Source organism: Heteronotia binoei, chromosome 8 (assembly GCF_032191835.1).
Source record: "Heteronotia binoei isolate CCM8104 ecotype False Entrance Well chromosome 8, APGP_CSIRO_Hbin_v1, whole genome shotgun sequence".
Classification (NCBI taxonomy): domain Eukaryota; kingdom Metazoa; phylum Chordata; class Lepidosauria; order Squamata; family Gekkonidae; genus Heteronotia; species Heteronotia binoei.
In genome coordinates this window covers 130,578,189-130,593,972 of record NC_083230.1, presented here as the reverse complement: position 1 = coordinate 130,593,972, position 15,784 = coordinate 130,578,189, and the positions used below count along the sequence as shown (strand labels likewise).

Genomic DNA, 15,784 nt, shown 5'->3' with positions numbered 1-15,784 from the left:
TGGGCCTTTAGTCGCCTCAGGTTGAACAGGCTGCCATCGGTGCGATAGCGGATGTAGACACCATCGTCATCATCTAAATCTACTGCGGCTCTTTGAAGCATCATGCTAAAGAAGATCGTAAAGAGAGTTGGCGCGAGAACACAGCCTTGCTTTACACCTGTGCCTATTGGGAAGGGCTCCAAGAGATCGTTGCAGTGTCTGACTTGGCCTCGTTGGTCTTCATGTAGCTGGATGATCATGCTGAGGAACCTTGGGGGACATCCTAAATGTTCCAAGATTTGCCACAGGCCTTTCCTGCTAACGGTATCGAAAGCTTTGGTAAGGTCGACAAAAGTCACATATAGACCCTTGTTCTGTTCCCTGCATTTCTCTTGGAGCTGCCTGAGAACAAATACCATGTCGGTGGTGCTCCTGTTAGCTCTGAAGCCACACTGGCTCTCTGGGAGGAGTTCTTCTGCAATGGTGGGCACCAGTCTGTTCAGGAGTATTCTAGCAAGGATTTTGCCTGCGATGGAGTGTAGGGTTATCCCCCGGTAGTTGGAGCAGTCTGACTTTTCCCCTTGAAGACTACCTTCCTCAAGGAAACGGACCTCACTGAGAGCTGCTATGTCGATATTCAACCTGAGAAGTTCGTGGGCAACTAGAGCAGAGCGTCGTTCAGGGCGACCACTGTCTACTGTGTCAAGCATGGTTCTGATGTTCCAACACGCAAGCTTTAGTCTTTGCACACTTTGTGAGGCAGGTGCATGCCTTTTCTTTGTTGTTATTTTTCGACCGCAAGTAAGGATGCCCGTTGACCACGGCTAGCCAACTGGGAGGGGGAGGAGACGAGCTTTGTTTAGGCCACCTTTTGTAGGCCCCTCTCCATACGGAGCAACCAGTGCTGTCCCTAAATAAGGCTGCTTGGTCGTTCAGGGTGCTGCCGAAAAATGCTTTCGTCTCTGGGTCAGCATCAGGCCACCAATACCCTGAACCGCCTGCATGCAGGATTGGGACTGCGGCTTCCAGTGGCATCTTCCACCTGCCGTTTCGCTCCTTGCCCATCGCTGCAGGACTTGGTATGTTGTGGGTTGTGGATGTGGATACCCTTCAGGCCTGCACAGAGGAATTTTTTGGTGAAGCGCAGTGTGCGCAGTACTGGCTCCACCCTTTCACCTGGGGGTCATCTGCCATGGCCCAGTAAGCCGGGACGCCGGCAGCGAGTCCTCCAGGTGGTAGGTGTTACAATAACGAGCTCTGTCTGCCCGGGCTTGATGTTAGAGTTTTCCTTCTCTTGGCTGGCGAGGTTGGTGAGCCCAGCCTGCCCATCCGGTTATACCGCCGGACATTCGGTCGCACCATGACGTGGCAAACTGTGAAAAACGGGGGGGACCAGCGAGAAGGTGTTGTCACGGATGCAGTAATGTAGGAGAGGCCATTGCAGTGACCATCTGCCAGGCATAGCCAGACAGTGACCATGCAGCGTTCACTACACCGGGAAAGGAGAGGCGATGTATTGCGCATACACTTTCCCTGGGGGGGCAGGACACCCAGAGGGAGCCCACCCCCACACCCCCCACACCTCCCGCCATTACAATCATAATTAAATTTACAACATAGCACCAGAAATGTTAATTTTAAATAGAAATGTTTTAATTGTTGGTTTTATAATGTATAACTATATAACTATTGAATTGTATGATTTTATTGTATGATGGATTAATATGTTCTGAGCCGCCCTGAGCCTGCTCCGGCTGGGAGGGCGGGATATAAATAAAATGTATTATTATTATTAACCTAAGATGTGTTTTCTCCACCCATTTTTCTCTCTTTACAGGTGAGTTCTGAGCTCTAAATGGGAGGGAGAAATCAGACACGAGTGGTGGAGTTTGTCTTCCTGGGTTTCTCCAGCATTCCAAACAGCCACATCTACCTCTTCCTGCCATTCCTAGCCATTTACTTGGTCACCGTGCTGGGGAACCTCATGATATTTACTCTGATTCAACTGGATTCCAGTTTCCAGAGCCCCATGTATTACTTCCTCAGCCATCTTTCCTGCTTAGATATTTGCCTGTCCTCCGTCACAGTCCCCAAGATCCTGGTGAACTTCTCGTACCAACGACAGACCATCACCTACAACCAGTGCATGGCCCAGATGTTCTTCCTGATCTCTTTCACAGGGTCGGAGGCTCTGATCCTGGCTGTCATGGCCTACGACCGTTATGCTGCTATTTGTAAACCTTTGCATTACTCCCTGCTCATGAATGCCAAGGTGTGCACCACCCTAGCCTTGGCCACCTGGGTCTGTGGCTTTTTGGATTCTGCTGTCCACACAGCTCTTGGCTCAAACTTGTATTTCTGTGAAACCAACCAGATTCGTACAATTTTCTGCAATCTTCCCCCGCTAATGAAAATTTCTTGTAGTGATACACAGGCCATTGAAATGGCGTTGGGTGTGGCCAGCCTTTTTGTGGGTGTGGCCCCATTCCTGTTTACGATCCTCTCTTATGTCTTCATCCTGTCCTCCATCTTGAAAATTCATTCCACCACTGGCAAACACAAAGCTTTTTCCACTTGTGCATCTCACCTGATTGTTGTTGTAATTTACTACGGAAATGGGCTACTTAACTACAATAGGCCAAGCACTGGCTACTCCTTGGAGACTGACACCTTGGTCTCTACCATGTTTTGCATAATTCCGCCTATGCTGAACCCCCTCATCTACAGCCTCCGCAACAAGGAGGTGAAGGGGGCCCTGAAGAAGGTTCTGGAATGCCAGACCAAGGCTACATGTCACCACACTAGGAATTAGAGCAAGTGGGAGACATTATTCTCTGGTACTTGTCAGTGTTGCTTCCCTGGAGAACTATTTGCTGCAGAATTTTGCAATCTCTGGTGTTAATTGTTCTCTCATTTTTCTATAGTAGGACATATTGAAGAAATAAGGAACACACTGATTCAATAGCAGACGTCAAGAATTAAGAAACCTAGGAAAGCATAAGAATAAAAGAATTGAAAACATAAGAAAAACTTTATGTCCTTCCTACATCCTTCAGGACATATCCGCACCTAAAAGAACACTTCATTTTAAGAGGAGTAACATCGAGACTGTAGCACCAAACTAATTTACTGGAACTGAATTTGATGGTTTTAATTAGATGGTTTTAATGTAATACTATATATGGGTGAATTGTAATATGTAATATGTTGTGTAAACAGTGTGTTTTTAGTGTTGTAATGTTTGTATTTTGTGTTATGCTTTGTGAGCCGCCTTGAGCCTGCTTCAGCGGGGAGAGCGGGATACAAATTAAATATTATTATTATTATTATTATTATTATTATTATTATTATTATTATTATTATTATTATTATTATTATTATTATTATTTTCAGAAATTTTCATCCTTGGTGGACTCTCCCAGCGACTTATACATTACCATCAATTCGTTGTATCCTTGCCTTTCAACGTGAGCATCTGTAAGAATTTGTATACATGTATACTATTGCTTTAATTTGTGTGAAATTGTGGAATTGAATACAAAGTAAATTGTTGCTGAGAAGCATTGAGCTGTGTAAAGATTTGGTATATTTAAAAATGTTTAAGAATGATGATTGTTTGCTAAGTCTAGTCAGTGAACAATGGTTTCTCCAGGCTTCCCACCTGGGGATTGGCGACCCTATGTTTACTTTGATTGCCAGAAAGCTTTTGACAAAGTTCCTCATCACAGGCTTCTAAGTAAGCGCAAGAGTAATGGGGTAAAAGGACAAGTTCTCTTGTGGATCAAAAATTGGCTAATTAATAGGAAACATAGAGAGTATAAATGGGCAATCTTCGCAGTAGAAGACGATAAGCTGTGGGGTGCACAGGGCTCAGTACTGGGTCCGTTGCTGTTTAACTTGCTCATTAATGATTTGGAGTTTGGAATAAGCAGTGAAGTGGCCAAGTTTGTGGATGACACTAAAGTGCTCAAGGTAGTGAGAACCAGGGAAGAGTGTGAGGCACTCCAAAGAGATCTGTCGAGGGTGGGTGAGTGGGCATCAATGTGGCAAATGAGGTTCAACGTGGCAAGGTGCTTAGTAATACACATTGGGGCCAAAACCCCTAACTATACAGACACGTTGGTGGGGTCCAAACTGTCGGAGGCTGACCAAGAGAGAGATCTTGGAGTCATGGTAAATAACTTACTGAAAACGTTGAGACAGTGTGTGACTGCAATAAAAGAGGCCAATGCTATGCTGGGGATGATGATGATGATGATGATGATGATGATGATGATGATGATGATGATGATGATGATGATGATGATGATGATGATGATGATGATGATGATGATGATGATGATGAAGGGAATTGAGAACAAATCAGCCAGTATCATAATGCCCCTGTATAAATTGATGGTGCGGCCTCTTTTGACGTACTGTGTACAATTCTGGTCACCACACCTCAAAAAAGCTATTATAGCATTAGAAAAAATCCAGAATAGGGCAACTAGAATGATTAAAGTTTTGGAACACTTTCCCTATGAAGAAAAGTTAAAGCACTTGGGGCTCTTTAGCTTGGAGAAACGATGACTGTGGGGTGACATGATAGAGGTTGACAAGATTATGCATGGGATGGAGAAAGGACTTTTTCCTTTTCTCTCAATACAAGAACTTGTGGACATTCAATGAAATTGCTGAGCAGTCAGGTTAGAACAGTTAAAAGGAAGTCCTTCACCCATATGTTAAGGGTGATTAACATATGGATTTCACTGCCACAGGAGGTGGCGGCGGCTACAAGCATAGACAGCTTCAGAGGGGAATTGGATAAGCATCTGGAGCAGAGGTCCATCAGTGGCTATTAGCCTTAGGGTGCAGATGGAAAGACCTCTGCCTGAGTCCCACTGCTAGCCTGAGCAGGCAGTGTTGACCTTGAGGCCCATAAGGCCAATGCTATAAGGCAGGGGTGGCCAACGGTAGTTCTCCAGATGTTTTTTGCCTACAACTCCCAACAGCCCCAGCCATCAGCCATGCTGGGTGGGGCTGATGGGAGTTGTAGGCAAACAACATCTGGAGAGCTACCGCTGGCCACCCCTGCTATAAAGCAGTTCCATATTTATTCGCATCAGGAAGCCTCTTGGCATGACCGTCCCTCAACAAATGATCCATTTCTGCGGAACTCTCTCCTGATTCGTTAGGGAGGATGAGAACAACAGAACTAAGAATAAGCTGTGGCTAATAGCCACTGATGGACCTCTGCATATGGAGCAGAGGTCCATCAGTGGCTATTAGCCACAGCTTATTGTTGGAACTTTCTGTCTGGGGCAGTGATGCTCTGTGTTCTTGTGCTTGGGGGGCACAGTGGAAGGGCTTCTAGCCCCCCCCCCCCGGTGGACCTCTTGATGGCACTTGGTTTTTTAATCACTGTGTGACACAGAGTGTTGGACTGGATGGGCCATTGGCCTGATCCAACATGGCTTCTCTTATGTTCTTATGTGACACAGAGTGTTGGACTGGAGGGGCCACTGGCCTGATCCAACATGGCTTCTCTTCTATTCTTATGTGACACAGAGTGTTGGACTGGATGGGCCATTGGCCTGATCCAACATGGCTTATGTTCTTATGTTCTAACTAGAGCAACAATGGATCAGAACTTGTTCCAATCAATAAGTGATGGATAAGGCAGGGTTGCTTCTGGAATCTCAGGACAGGCAACTGAAGCCAGGAAGACCCAGGAATAGGCTTCAGACAGACTATGAGAGGGTCAGATTGCTGGTCTCAGTCCTTGGGAGCAATGGAGCTAACAGAATGAACTGGTGAGAAGATTTCAAGTCAGGCAATACTCCATGAAAGAAAGTTTCTAACACATTAGTGCTTTCCCAAAGCCATTAGGGTAGACTATGCTACACATGTTCTGGACACCTCTGCAGGTATAAGTTGTGTATCTCCTGACACTGTGAGGCAATTTCTATTTTGCATGGTTTCAGTGAGTCTGCTAAAAAGTCTCATGTGAGCCACCGAGTCTCAAAAGTTCCAGCAATTACTCACCATTCCCTGTGGGTTCCCAACTGACGTTCATCCCCAAGGCCTCCAGGACACGTAAAGCATTCTCACTTCCAATCCACCTCAGTCTCATACAAAGTAATTACAGGGACATATTCTTCCTGTTGCAGATGGAGAGAGACCTTCCAGACTGACTGTAGGATCCACATTTGGGGACTACCAGTCACTAAGAGATCCAGTTTGGTGTTGTAGTTAAGTGCGTGGACTCTTATCTTGGAGAACCAGGTTTCATTCCCCACTCCTCCACTTGCAGCTGCTGGAATGGCCTTGGGTCAGCCATAGCTCTGGCAGAGGTTTTCTTTGAAAGGGCAGCTGCTGGGAGAGCCTTCTTAGCCCTACCTACCTCACAGGGTGTCTTTTGCGGGGGGGAGAAGATAAAGGAGATTGCAAGCCACTCTGAGTTTCTGATTCAGAGAGAAGGGGGTTATAAATCTGCAATTCTTCTTATTCTTCTTAATCTAGCACGCTGTAGTCTTCAGACAAAGGGCTGTCTTCACTCTGACCTTACAATCTAGAAGTAGGGGCAGTGAAAGACCACATGGTTTCCCTTGCCAACATGAACTGGAGCTGAACTGGAGGAGAAAGCAACCATCCATCCTTGTGCAAAGGTGAGTAGTTTTCTAGCAGAAACTGCTCATATTTTTCTTAGACAGAAAGACAAACAAGAATGGAGAAGAGATGTCATCTTCAGCACTCTGACAGGCGGAATTCATGCAATCAATGTAGTTCCTCAATAAGCAACATTATTCTTAGCTTATAATGCCATGTACATGGTGCTTGGGAAGGAAGGCAGGAAGGGGATAGCCCAATCTAGTCTGATCTCATAAGCTAAGTAGGGTCACTATTTGTGGGGAGGAGACCGGCAAGGAAGACTCTGAAAAGAGGAAGGCAATGGAAAATCACCTCTGCTTCTCACTTGCCTTGAAAACCACTGGCTGAGTCATCATAATTTGGTTGTAACTTGATGGCACTTATGCATGTATGAACATGGTGCTTTCTAGAGTAAAGGCAGCTGAAAGCCCCACCAAAGAGCACTTCTCCAAGGACACTGCAGGGTAAAGATTGAGAATGAGAAAGATGAGAAAAGGGATAGAAATCTACAGAGCCAGCATGGGTTTCTCAAGAACAATCATGTCAGACTAACCTGAGCTCTTTTTTTGAGAAAGTGACTACCTTCCTGGATCAGGGGAATGTTGCAGACATAATTTATCTTGATTTCAGTAAGGCTTCTGATAAGGTTCCACATTCTTCCTTGTTGACAAGTTGGTAAAATGTGGTTTGGATCCTGTTACCATTAGGTGGATCTGTAACTGGTTGACAGATAGCACTCAAAAAGTGCTTGTGAATGGTTCCTCATCCTCTTGGAGAGGAGTGACAAGTGGAGTGCTTCAAGGATCTGTTCTGGGACCTGTTTTGTTCAACATCTTTATAAATGATTTGGATGAAAGAATAGAGGGAATGCTTATTGCCAATGATACTAAATTGGGAGGGGTTACAAATACAATAGAAGACAGAAACAGGATACAGGATGACCCTGACAGACTGGAAAACTGGACTAAAACTAATAAAATGAATTTTAACAAGCAGAAACTGCTCATATTCTGCCCTCTCTCTTTCCCCATAACACCCTCTTTGGGCCAGTCACTGTCCCACATAATTGTTGAATACACCTTCATCTACATAAATGAGTAAGGCATAGGGCTGCTAATGCTGAACAGGACAGAGACCCACATGAGGGCATGAACTGGACTTACTGCATGAAAAAAATACTTGATACTTGAGTTGTTGATGGATTCTTTTTGACCAAGCTGTAGTGGGACAGAGTGCTGGAATCTCTCTGGGGAAACAAAATTATATTTAAAAAAAATTAATTTAAATGTTCATTATCGGAGTATCCTACAAAATGTCGATAAAATGTTAATTAACACCCCCCCCCCCCTCCAAAAAGCCTATCTGGGAGAACCGGGTTTGATTCCCCCACTCCTCCACTTGCAGTTGCTGGAATGGCCTTGGGTCAGCCAGAGCTCTCTTATCTGGGAGAACTGGGTTTGATTTCCCCCTCCTCCACTTGCAGCTGCTGGAATGGCCTTGGGCCAGCCAGAGCTCTCTTATCTGGGAGAACCGGGTTTGATTCCCCACTCAGCCACTTGCCGCTGCTGGAATGGCCTTGGGCCAGCGAGAGCTCTCTTATCTGGGAGAACCAGGTTTGATTCCTCACTCCTCCAGTTGCAGCTGCTAGAATGGCCTTGGGTCAGCCAGAGCGCTCTTATCTGGGAGAACCGGGTTGGATTCCCCCCTCCTCCACTTGAAACTGCTGGAGTGGCCTTGGGTCAGCCAGAGCGCTCTTATCTGAGAGAACCGGGTTTGATTCCCCCCATCTTCACCTGGAGCTGCTGGAGTGGCCTTGGGTCAGCCAGAGCTCACTTATCTGGGAGAACCGGGTTTGATTCCCCACTCCTTCACTTGCACCTGCTGGAATGGCCTTGGGTCAGCCAGAGCGCTCTTATCTGGGAGAACCGGGTTTGATTCCCCCCCTCCTCCACTTGCAGCTGCTGGAATGGCCTTGGGCCAGCCAGAGCTCTGTTATCTGGGAGAACCGGGTTGGATTCCCCACTCCTCCACTTGCAGCTGCTGGAATGGCCTTGGGTCAGCCAGAGCTCTCTTATCTGGGAGAACTGGGCTTGATTCCCCACTTTTCCACTTGCAGCTGCTGGAATGGCCTTGGGTCAGCCAGAGCTCTCTTATCTGGGAGAACTGGGCTTGATTCCCCACTCCTCCACTTGCAGCTGCTGGAATGGCCTGGGGTCAGCCATAGCTATGGCAGGAGTTGTCCTTGAAAGGGCAGCCTCTGTGAGAGCTCTCTCAGTCCCACCCACCTCGAAGGGTGTCTGTTGTTGGGGAGGAAGATAGAGGAGATTGTGAGCCAATCTGAGACTCTGAGATTTGGAGTGGAGGGCAGGATATAAATCCAATACCATCATCATCATCCCTAGTTTCAACACATCTGTGCTCTAGGACCATCAAAGACCCAATTCCATGGCAGGGAATTCCACAGATCAACTGTCCGCTGTGTGAAGCACTTTGTATCAGTCTCCAGGGTGCTCACGTCCTAGTCCTCTAAGAGGGGAGAAAAGGTTCTTTCTCTCCACCTTCACCACACCATGAATAATTCCGTAGATCCTGGTCATGGCACCCCTCTATTGCCTTTTTGCTAAACTAAGAAATCCACAATGCTTATAAATGCTGAAATAATCCTGACAAACCTAATACTGTACCAGAAACTTAATTCTACATGGAGTTACACACAGAGAGAGTTACAAGTCCTGCTTTTGTCTTTATTCATTTATGTTCCTACCTGGCCCTTTCCTTCCAGATGGACACTATGGAGTCAATGGTAAGTGGTAATCAAACACCGGTGATGGAATTCATCTTCCTTGGTTTCTCTGGTATGCCACGGGCCCATGTCTTCCTGTTCTTCATCTTCTTAGCAATCTACTTAGTTATCCTAACTGGGAACACCACGATAGTTACCCTGATCCAGCTGGACTCCCGCCTTCACAGCCCCATGTACTTTTTCCTCAGCCATCTCTCCTGCTTGGATGTTTGCTACTCATCCGTCACTGTCCCCAAGATCCTGGCAAACTTCGTGAGCCAGAAACCCACCATTTCGTACAACCAGTGCATGGCCCAGATGTTCTTCCTGATGACGTTTGCAGGTTCAGAGTGTGCCTTGCTAGCCGTCATGGCCTACGACCGCTATGCCGCCATTTGCCAGCCACTGCGCTACAGTCATCTCATGAACAGCCAGGTCCGTGTCTCTCTGGCCACTTTTTCGTGGCTCTGGGGCTTCTTGAACTCAAGCATTCACACCACCCTGGCCACCAATCTGTCCTTCTGTGGGGCCAACCAGATTGACCACATATTCTGTGATGTTCCACCGCTCCTGAAAATCGCCTGCAGCGACACCTATGTCAATGAAATGGTCCTTCACACAGCCACCATCTTTGTTGGATTGAGCCCATTCCTACTTGTTGTCATCTCGTACGTCTACATCCTGTCCGCCATCTTGCGGATTCGCTCCAACACTGGCCGGCGCAAGGCCTTTTCCACATGTACTTCCCACGTGGTGGTGGTGATCATCTACTTTGGGATGGCCAATTTGAACTACAACCGCCCCAGTGCTGGCTACTCCTTGGAGATCGATACCCTGATCTCCACATTGTATTGTATCATCACACCCATGCTGAACCCGCTCATCTACAGCTTCCGCAACAAGGAGGTGAAAAACGCCCTGTGGAAGGCACTGGGGCTGAATAGTAAGGAATTTACTTCCCCAAGGAAGCAGTGAGAGAAAAGTTGGACCAAGATCCTGCAACACACAAGAATCCTATTTCTCATCTCCCCCCTCACTCTGTCTCTAGGCTACTCAGTTGCTATGCCCCATATGAGGAATGGCCACATACTGACCGTCTACTACACCTCAGACAGAAGGCAGATACCTTCCACCAGGCCTTTGGGTGAGGACAGGTTGAGGACGCCCTTTCCCTTCCCTTCATCCCCTCTTTCCAGCTCTGTTTTCTCTATCTTCTTTAAAGGTAAAGGTAGTCCCCTTTGCAAACACCAGTTGTTTCCAACTCTGAGGTGATGTCATATCACGATGTTTTCATGGCAGACTTTTTGTTACAGGGCCGTTTGCCATTGCCTTCCCAGTCCTCTACACTTCCCCCCCCAGCAAGCTGGGTACTCCTTTGAGCGACCTCGGAAGGATGGAAGGATGAGTCAACCTTGAGATTGCTGCCTGAACCCAGCTTCTGCCAGGATCGAACTCAGGTCATGAGCAGGGAGTTTGGACTGCAGTACTGCAGCTTTACCACTCTGCACCATGGGGCCACTTGGGTGGCAATTGGAAGGACCTGAAGGATCCAAGGTTGATTGCTTTGATACAACCATCAACTTCTTCAGTCCCACTGGATAGACCCCTGAATTCAGGGATAGATTGATAATGCCCACCAGGGGACTCAGTATTCCCTTGCCACCATCTTTCACCAGCCATGAGGGGTATGGGTTCAACAGACATGTTCTATCTTCTTTAGGGAGCAACAACACAATCTGGAATCCGATACCACCGTCTAAGAATTGCTTTACTTAAATTGCTTCGCTGTCAGGAGGTGTTTTTATCCCTGTTGTCTATCGCTCAAATTCCTGAGTACTCAGGGATGGAGTAATTAATAAACTGAAATTATAAATCAATCATTCCAGAACTGCTTATCTGGGTAGAACAAAATAGGAGTTGATTGCACCTTTAAGACCAACGTAGTTTTATTCAGAACGCAAGCTTTCGTGTGCCTGCACACTTCTTCAGACAAGGAATGAGGTACAGTAAGCAGAGCCAAATATAGCTGATGGGGTTTGGAATGCCAAGTGGTACAAATCCATTAGCAGAAGAGTAAAATTAACCAATTCAGAAAACCTTTGATCTGGCTTGCATTAGCATGGGAAACCATAAAACAGTAACATGTCAGAATGTGAGAATGCCTATTAATTATTCTATTGTGAATAAACCTGGGTCAAAATGAGGGCATTTCTTTCCCAGAAGTTTTTCCTGTCCAACTAATTTACCTTTTAACATGTAACATAAATATATACATCATTCTAGTTTGCCATTAGGAAAAAGATGCGTTAAAATATAGTGGAAGATGGGTTTAGTATATGTAATGAGATAAATAGCCAATATCCCTTGCTTGAGTATGTCAATACAGAAGCATTATTCTGATACACTATCTCGTTGCTCCGACACGACTTACCCACCATAATTAATACAGTAGAGGAACTTGGGGCACCGAGCATGTCTTCTGGTCCAATTCTGGACTCTTTCAGTCCATTTAGTCTGGAGGAAGTCGACAGGATCCTTGCAGCTGTGCGCCCTACAACCTGTAGGTTGGACCCGTGTCCATCTTGGCTTATAAAGGCTAGCCAGACGTGGCTGCGTGAACCACTACAAGGTATTATCAACAGGTCCCTGATTGAAGGGATCTTTCCCACACCTCTTAAAGAGGCAGTGGTCCGTCCCCTCTTAAAAAAACCATCAGCAGACCTGGCCATATTGGCTAACTATCGGCCGGTGTCAAACCTTCCCTTTTTGGGTAAGGTTATAGAGCGGGCGGTGGCAATTCAGCTGCAGGGATTCCTGGAGGACACTTCCGCACTGGATCCATTCCAGTCCGGCTTCCGGCCAGGTCACGGGACAGAGACAGTTCTGGTCACTCTCATAGATGACCTCATGCGACATCTGGATCAGGGCGGCTCTGCGGTGCTGTTGTTATTAGATCTGCCAGCTGCTTTTGATACGGTTGACCATCAGCTACTGACTAGCCGCCTTGCCAATGTGGGGATTCAGGGATCTGCCTTACAGTGGCTGACCTCTTTTCTCCAAGATCGGGGACAAAGGGTGGTGATAGGGGAGGAAGCATCCTAGAGGCACTCTCTCAGTTGTGGGGTGCCACAGGGAGCGGTCCTATCCACGATGCTATTTAATATCTATATGCGCCCCCTTGCCCAGATTGTCAGGAGGTATGGATTGGGTTGCCATCAATACACGGATGACACCCAGCTCTATCTATTGATGGGCGGCCAGTCTGACTGTACCCTGGAAAATCTAGATCTGGCGCTACAAGCCGTGGCATCTTGGCTCAGACTGAGTCAGCTGAAACTGAATCCGACGAAGACGGAGGTTTTCTACCTGGGTCGGGGCAGTCTGGGGGGAGAGATCCAGCTGCCGGCTCTTGACAGGGTACCATTGATACTGGCCCCTAAGGTCAAGAGTTTAGGCGTGCTTCTTGAGTCCTCCCTTACAATGGAGGCCCAGGTGGCAGCCACTGTTATATCTGCCTTTTTTCATCTTCGGCAAGCGTGGCAGCTGGCCCCTTTCCTGGAGTGCCATGACCTAGCGATGGTAATCCATCCTATGGTCACCTCAAGAATAGATCACTGTAATGCTCTCTACATGGGGCTACCCTCGATGCGAACCCGGAGACTACAACTAGTGCAGAATGCTGCGGCACGGCTGTTAATGTGGCTGCCGCGATGGGAGCACATTCAGCAAGTGCTGAGAGAGCTGCACTGGTTGCCTGTTGTGTTCCGAGTTCACTTCAAGGTGTTGGTATTAACCTTTTTTGTTTGTTTGTTTGTTTAAACAATTTATTGGTAGCATATGGTTACAAAACTTAACTATTTCTTAATTTTTTTCCCCGCAATAACCCATATGACATTTCCATCCCCCCTCCCTCCAATGTTGACTTCCCCGAGGTTATAAGTTCAAAATCAATATTAAAGGCACTTCTAACTGCTCAAAGTTCAATGTATATATTCTTACTACTAAAAAATTGTCCAATGTTTCTTTACTTTCTAAGTTTTCTCCATGTATCCTTTAAATTTTCTCCACTCCCTTTTGAATATCTCTGAATCATAGTCTCTTAGTGTTCTAGTTAGTTTGTCCATTTCACACCACGATAAAACTTTCATGGTCCAGTCCCATTTCTCCGGTACTTTTTCTTGCTTCCAAAGCTGCGCGTATAATGTCCTAGCAGCTGATAGCAGGTACCAAATTAGAGTCCTGTCTTCTTTTGGAAATTTTTCTAATTGTAATCCAAGTAAAAACGTCCCTGCAGTTTTCTTAAAGTCATAGCCCAAAATTTTGGAGATTTCTTGTTGTATCATCTTCCAGAATTCTTTCGCTTTTTCACATGTCCACCACATATGGAAGAAAGAACCTTCATGTTTTTTACATTTCCAACATCTATCCGACATTTTCTTACTTATCTTAGCCAGTTTTTTCGGAGTCATATACCACCTATACATCATCTTAAAACAGTTCTCTTTAATACTTTGACAAGTTGATATCTTCATTGAGTTCTTCCAAAGGTGCTCCCATGCATCCATTTGTATTTCTCTGTTCACATTGATTGCCCATTTGACCATTTGAGACTTTACTACTTCTTCTTCTGTAGACCATTTCAATAATAACTTATATACTTTTGATATCAATTTTTCATTGTCACCTAGCAAGACCCTTTCCAGTTCTGTTTGTTCTCGTCTAATTCCCTCTGATTTTATGCCATTTTCCATCAAGCTTTTAATTTGTTGCATTTGAAACCAATCATAATTGTTATTTAGCTCTTCTGAGGTTTTTAATTCAATTTTGTCTCCTTGAATCTTAAGCAGTTGATTATATGACATTTCTCTTTTTTCTTCGGATTCAGCTGTTATTTTTATTACTTCTGCTGGCACTATCCATAGCGGTTTTCTCTCGTCCCCGTATTTCTTGTATTTTATCCAAGGTGTTGGTATTAACCTTTAAAGCCCTTTATAGTCAGGGACCTGCCTATCTACGGGACCGCCTTTCCCCATATATCCCCCAGAGAGCACTGCGATCAGAGACAAAAAATCTGTTGTCCGCCCCTGGGCAAAAAGAAGGCGGGTTGTGTATAACGAGATCTAGGGCTTTCTCGGTGGCAGCACCAGAACTTTGGAACACTCTTCCAGAAGCCGTAAGGGCCCTGCGGGATTTGTCTGCGTTCCGCAGGGCCTGTAAGACCAAATTGTTTAAGCAGGCTTTTGCTGTTTAATTGAAAAAGGGCTGCCACCGGACATCTTATAGAATGCTGGTGATCACAGTCGAGAATTCAATACCGCTTATATTGTACCGAAGCAGCGCCATAGAATGGTTTTAAAACTGAAATAAGTAAATTATGGTTTTATATCTTTTATTGGACTGATTGTATTGTATAATGTTGTGAGCCGCCCTGAATCCGCTTGCGGAGAGGGCGGGATATAAATTGAATGTAATAAATAAATCATTTTAACCACCTGCAGATTGATTGGATCAATATGTGTTCTGGTCGAGAGAAAGAGATTGAGTTTCTTGATGCTCTCAATGACAGTGCTATGGAGCAGACGGTCTCAGAACCTACGAGGGGTAGGGCGATCCTTGATTTGGTCCTAAGTAATGCCCAAGACTTGGTGAGAGATGTAAAAGTGATTGCACCGCTTGGGAGCTGTGACCATAACGTTATTGATTTCACAATTTGTATAAATAGGGAGTTGCCCCAAAAGACCGGCACAACCACATTTAACTTTAAAAGGGGTAAATTCTCTGAGATGAGGAGGCATGTGAGGAGGAAACTGAAAGGAAAGGTAAATACGGCCAAAACCCTTGGGGAAGCTTGGAGGCTATTTAAAACTGCAATCCTAGAAGCTCAGATAGAATATATACCACAAGATAGGAAAGGCACAAACAGGTATAAGAAAAGGCCTGCATGGTTAACGAACAAAGTAATGGAAGCTGTAAAAGGTAAGAAGGACTCCTTTAAGCGGTGGAAAACCAGTCCAAGTGAGATTAATAAAAGGGAACACAGGCTGTGGCGAATCAAATGCAAGACTGTGATCAGGCAGGCAAAAAGGGACTATGAGGAGTATATTGCGAAAAACATAAAGACCAACAATAAACATTTCTTCAAATATATTAGAAGCAGGAAACCAGCCAGGGAGGCAGTGGGGCCCTTGGATGAAAAAGGATTACTGAAGGAGGATAGAGAAATGGCTGAGAAGCTTAATGCATTTTTTACCTCCGTCTTCACTGTGGAAGATGAGAAGTGTTTGCCCGCTCCAGAACCACTAATTTTGGAAGGAGTTGAAAGACCTGAGTCAGATTGAGGTGAGAAAAGAGGAGGTCCTACAACTGATAGACGAATTAAAAACTAATAAG

At 45.7% G+C, this 15,784-nt stretch overlaps 2 protein-coding genes across 2 annotated transcripts; both read left to right on the top strand.

Moving 5' to 3' along the window:
- Positions 1-1,823: 1,823 nt before the first annotated feature.
- LOC132575955 (olfactory receptor 5V1-like) lies at positions 1,824-4,424 on the top strand (the record flags this gene model as incomplete). Its single annotated transcript, XM_060244644.1, has 2 exons — positions 1,824-2,757; positions 4,403-4,424. Coding segments are annotated over exons 1-2 (945 nt in total), but the record flags the coding sequence as incomplete, so codon positions are not given.
- Positions 4,425-9,412: 4,988 nt separating this feature from the next.
- On the top strand, positions 9,413-10,369 carry LOC132575812 (olfactory receptor 5V1-like). The gene has a single exon (XM_060244501.1). It carries the CDS (start codon positions 9,413-9,415, stop codon positions 10,367-10,369), a length of 957 nt encoding a protein of 318 aa, XP_060100484.1.
- The last annotated feature ends 5,415 nt before the right edge of the window (positions 10,370-15,784 follow it).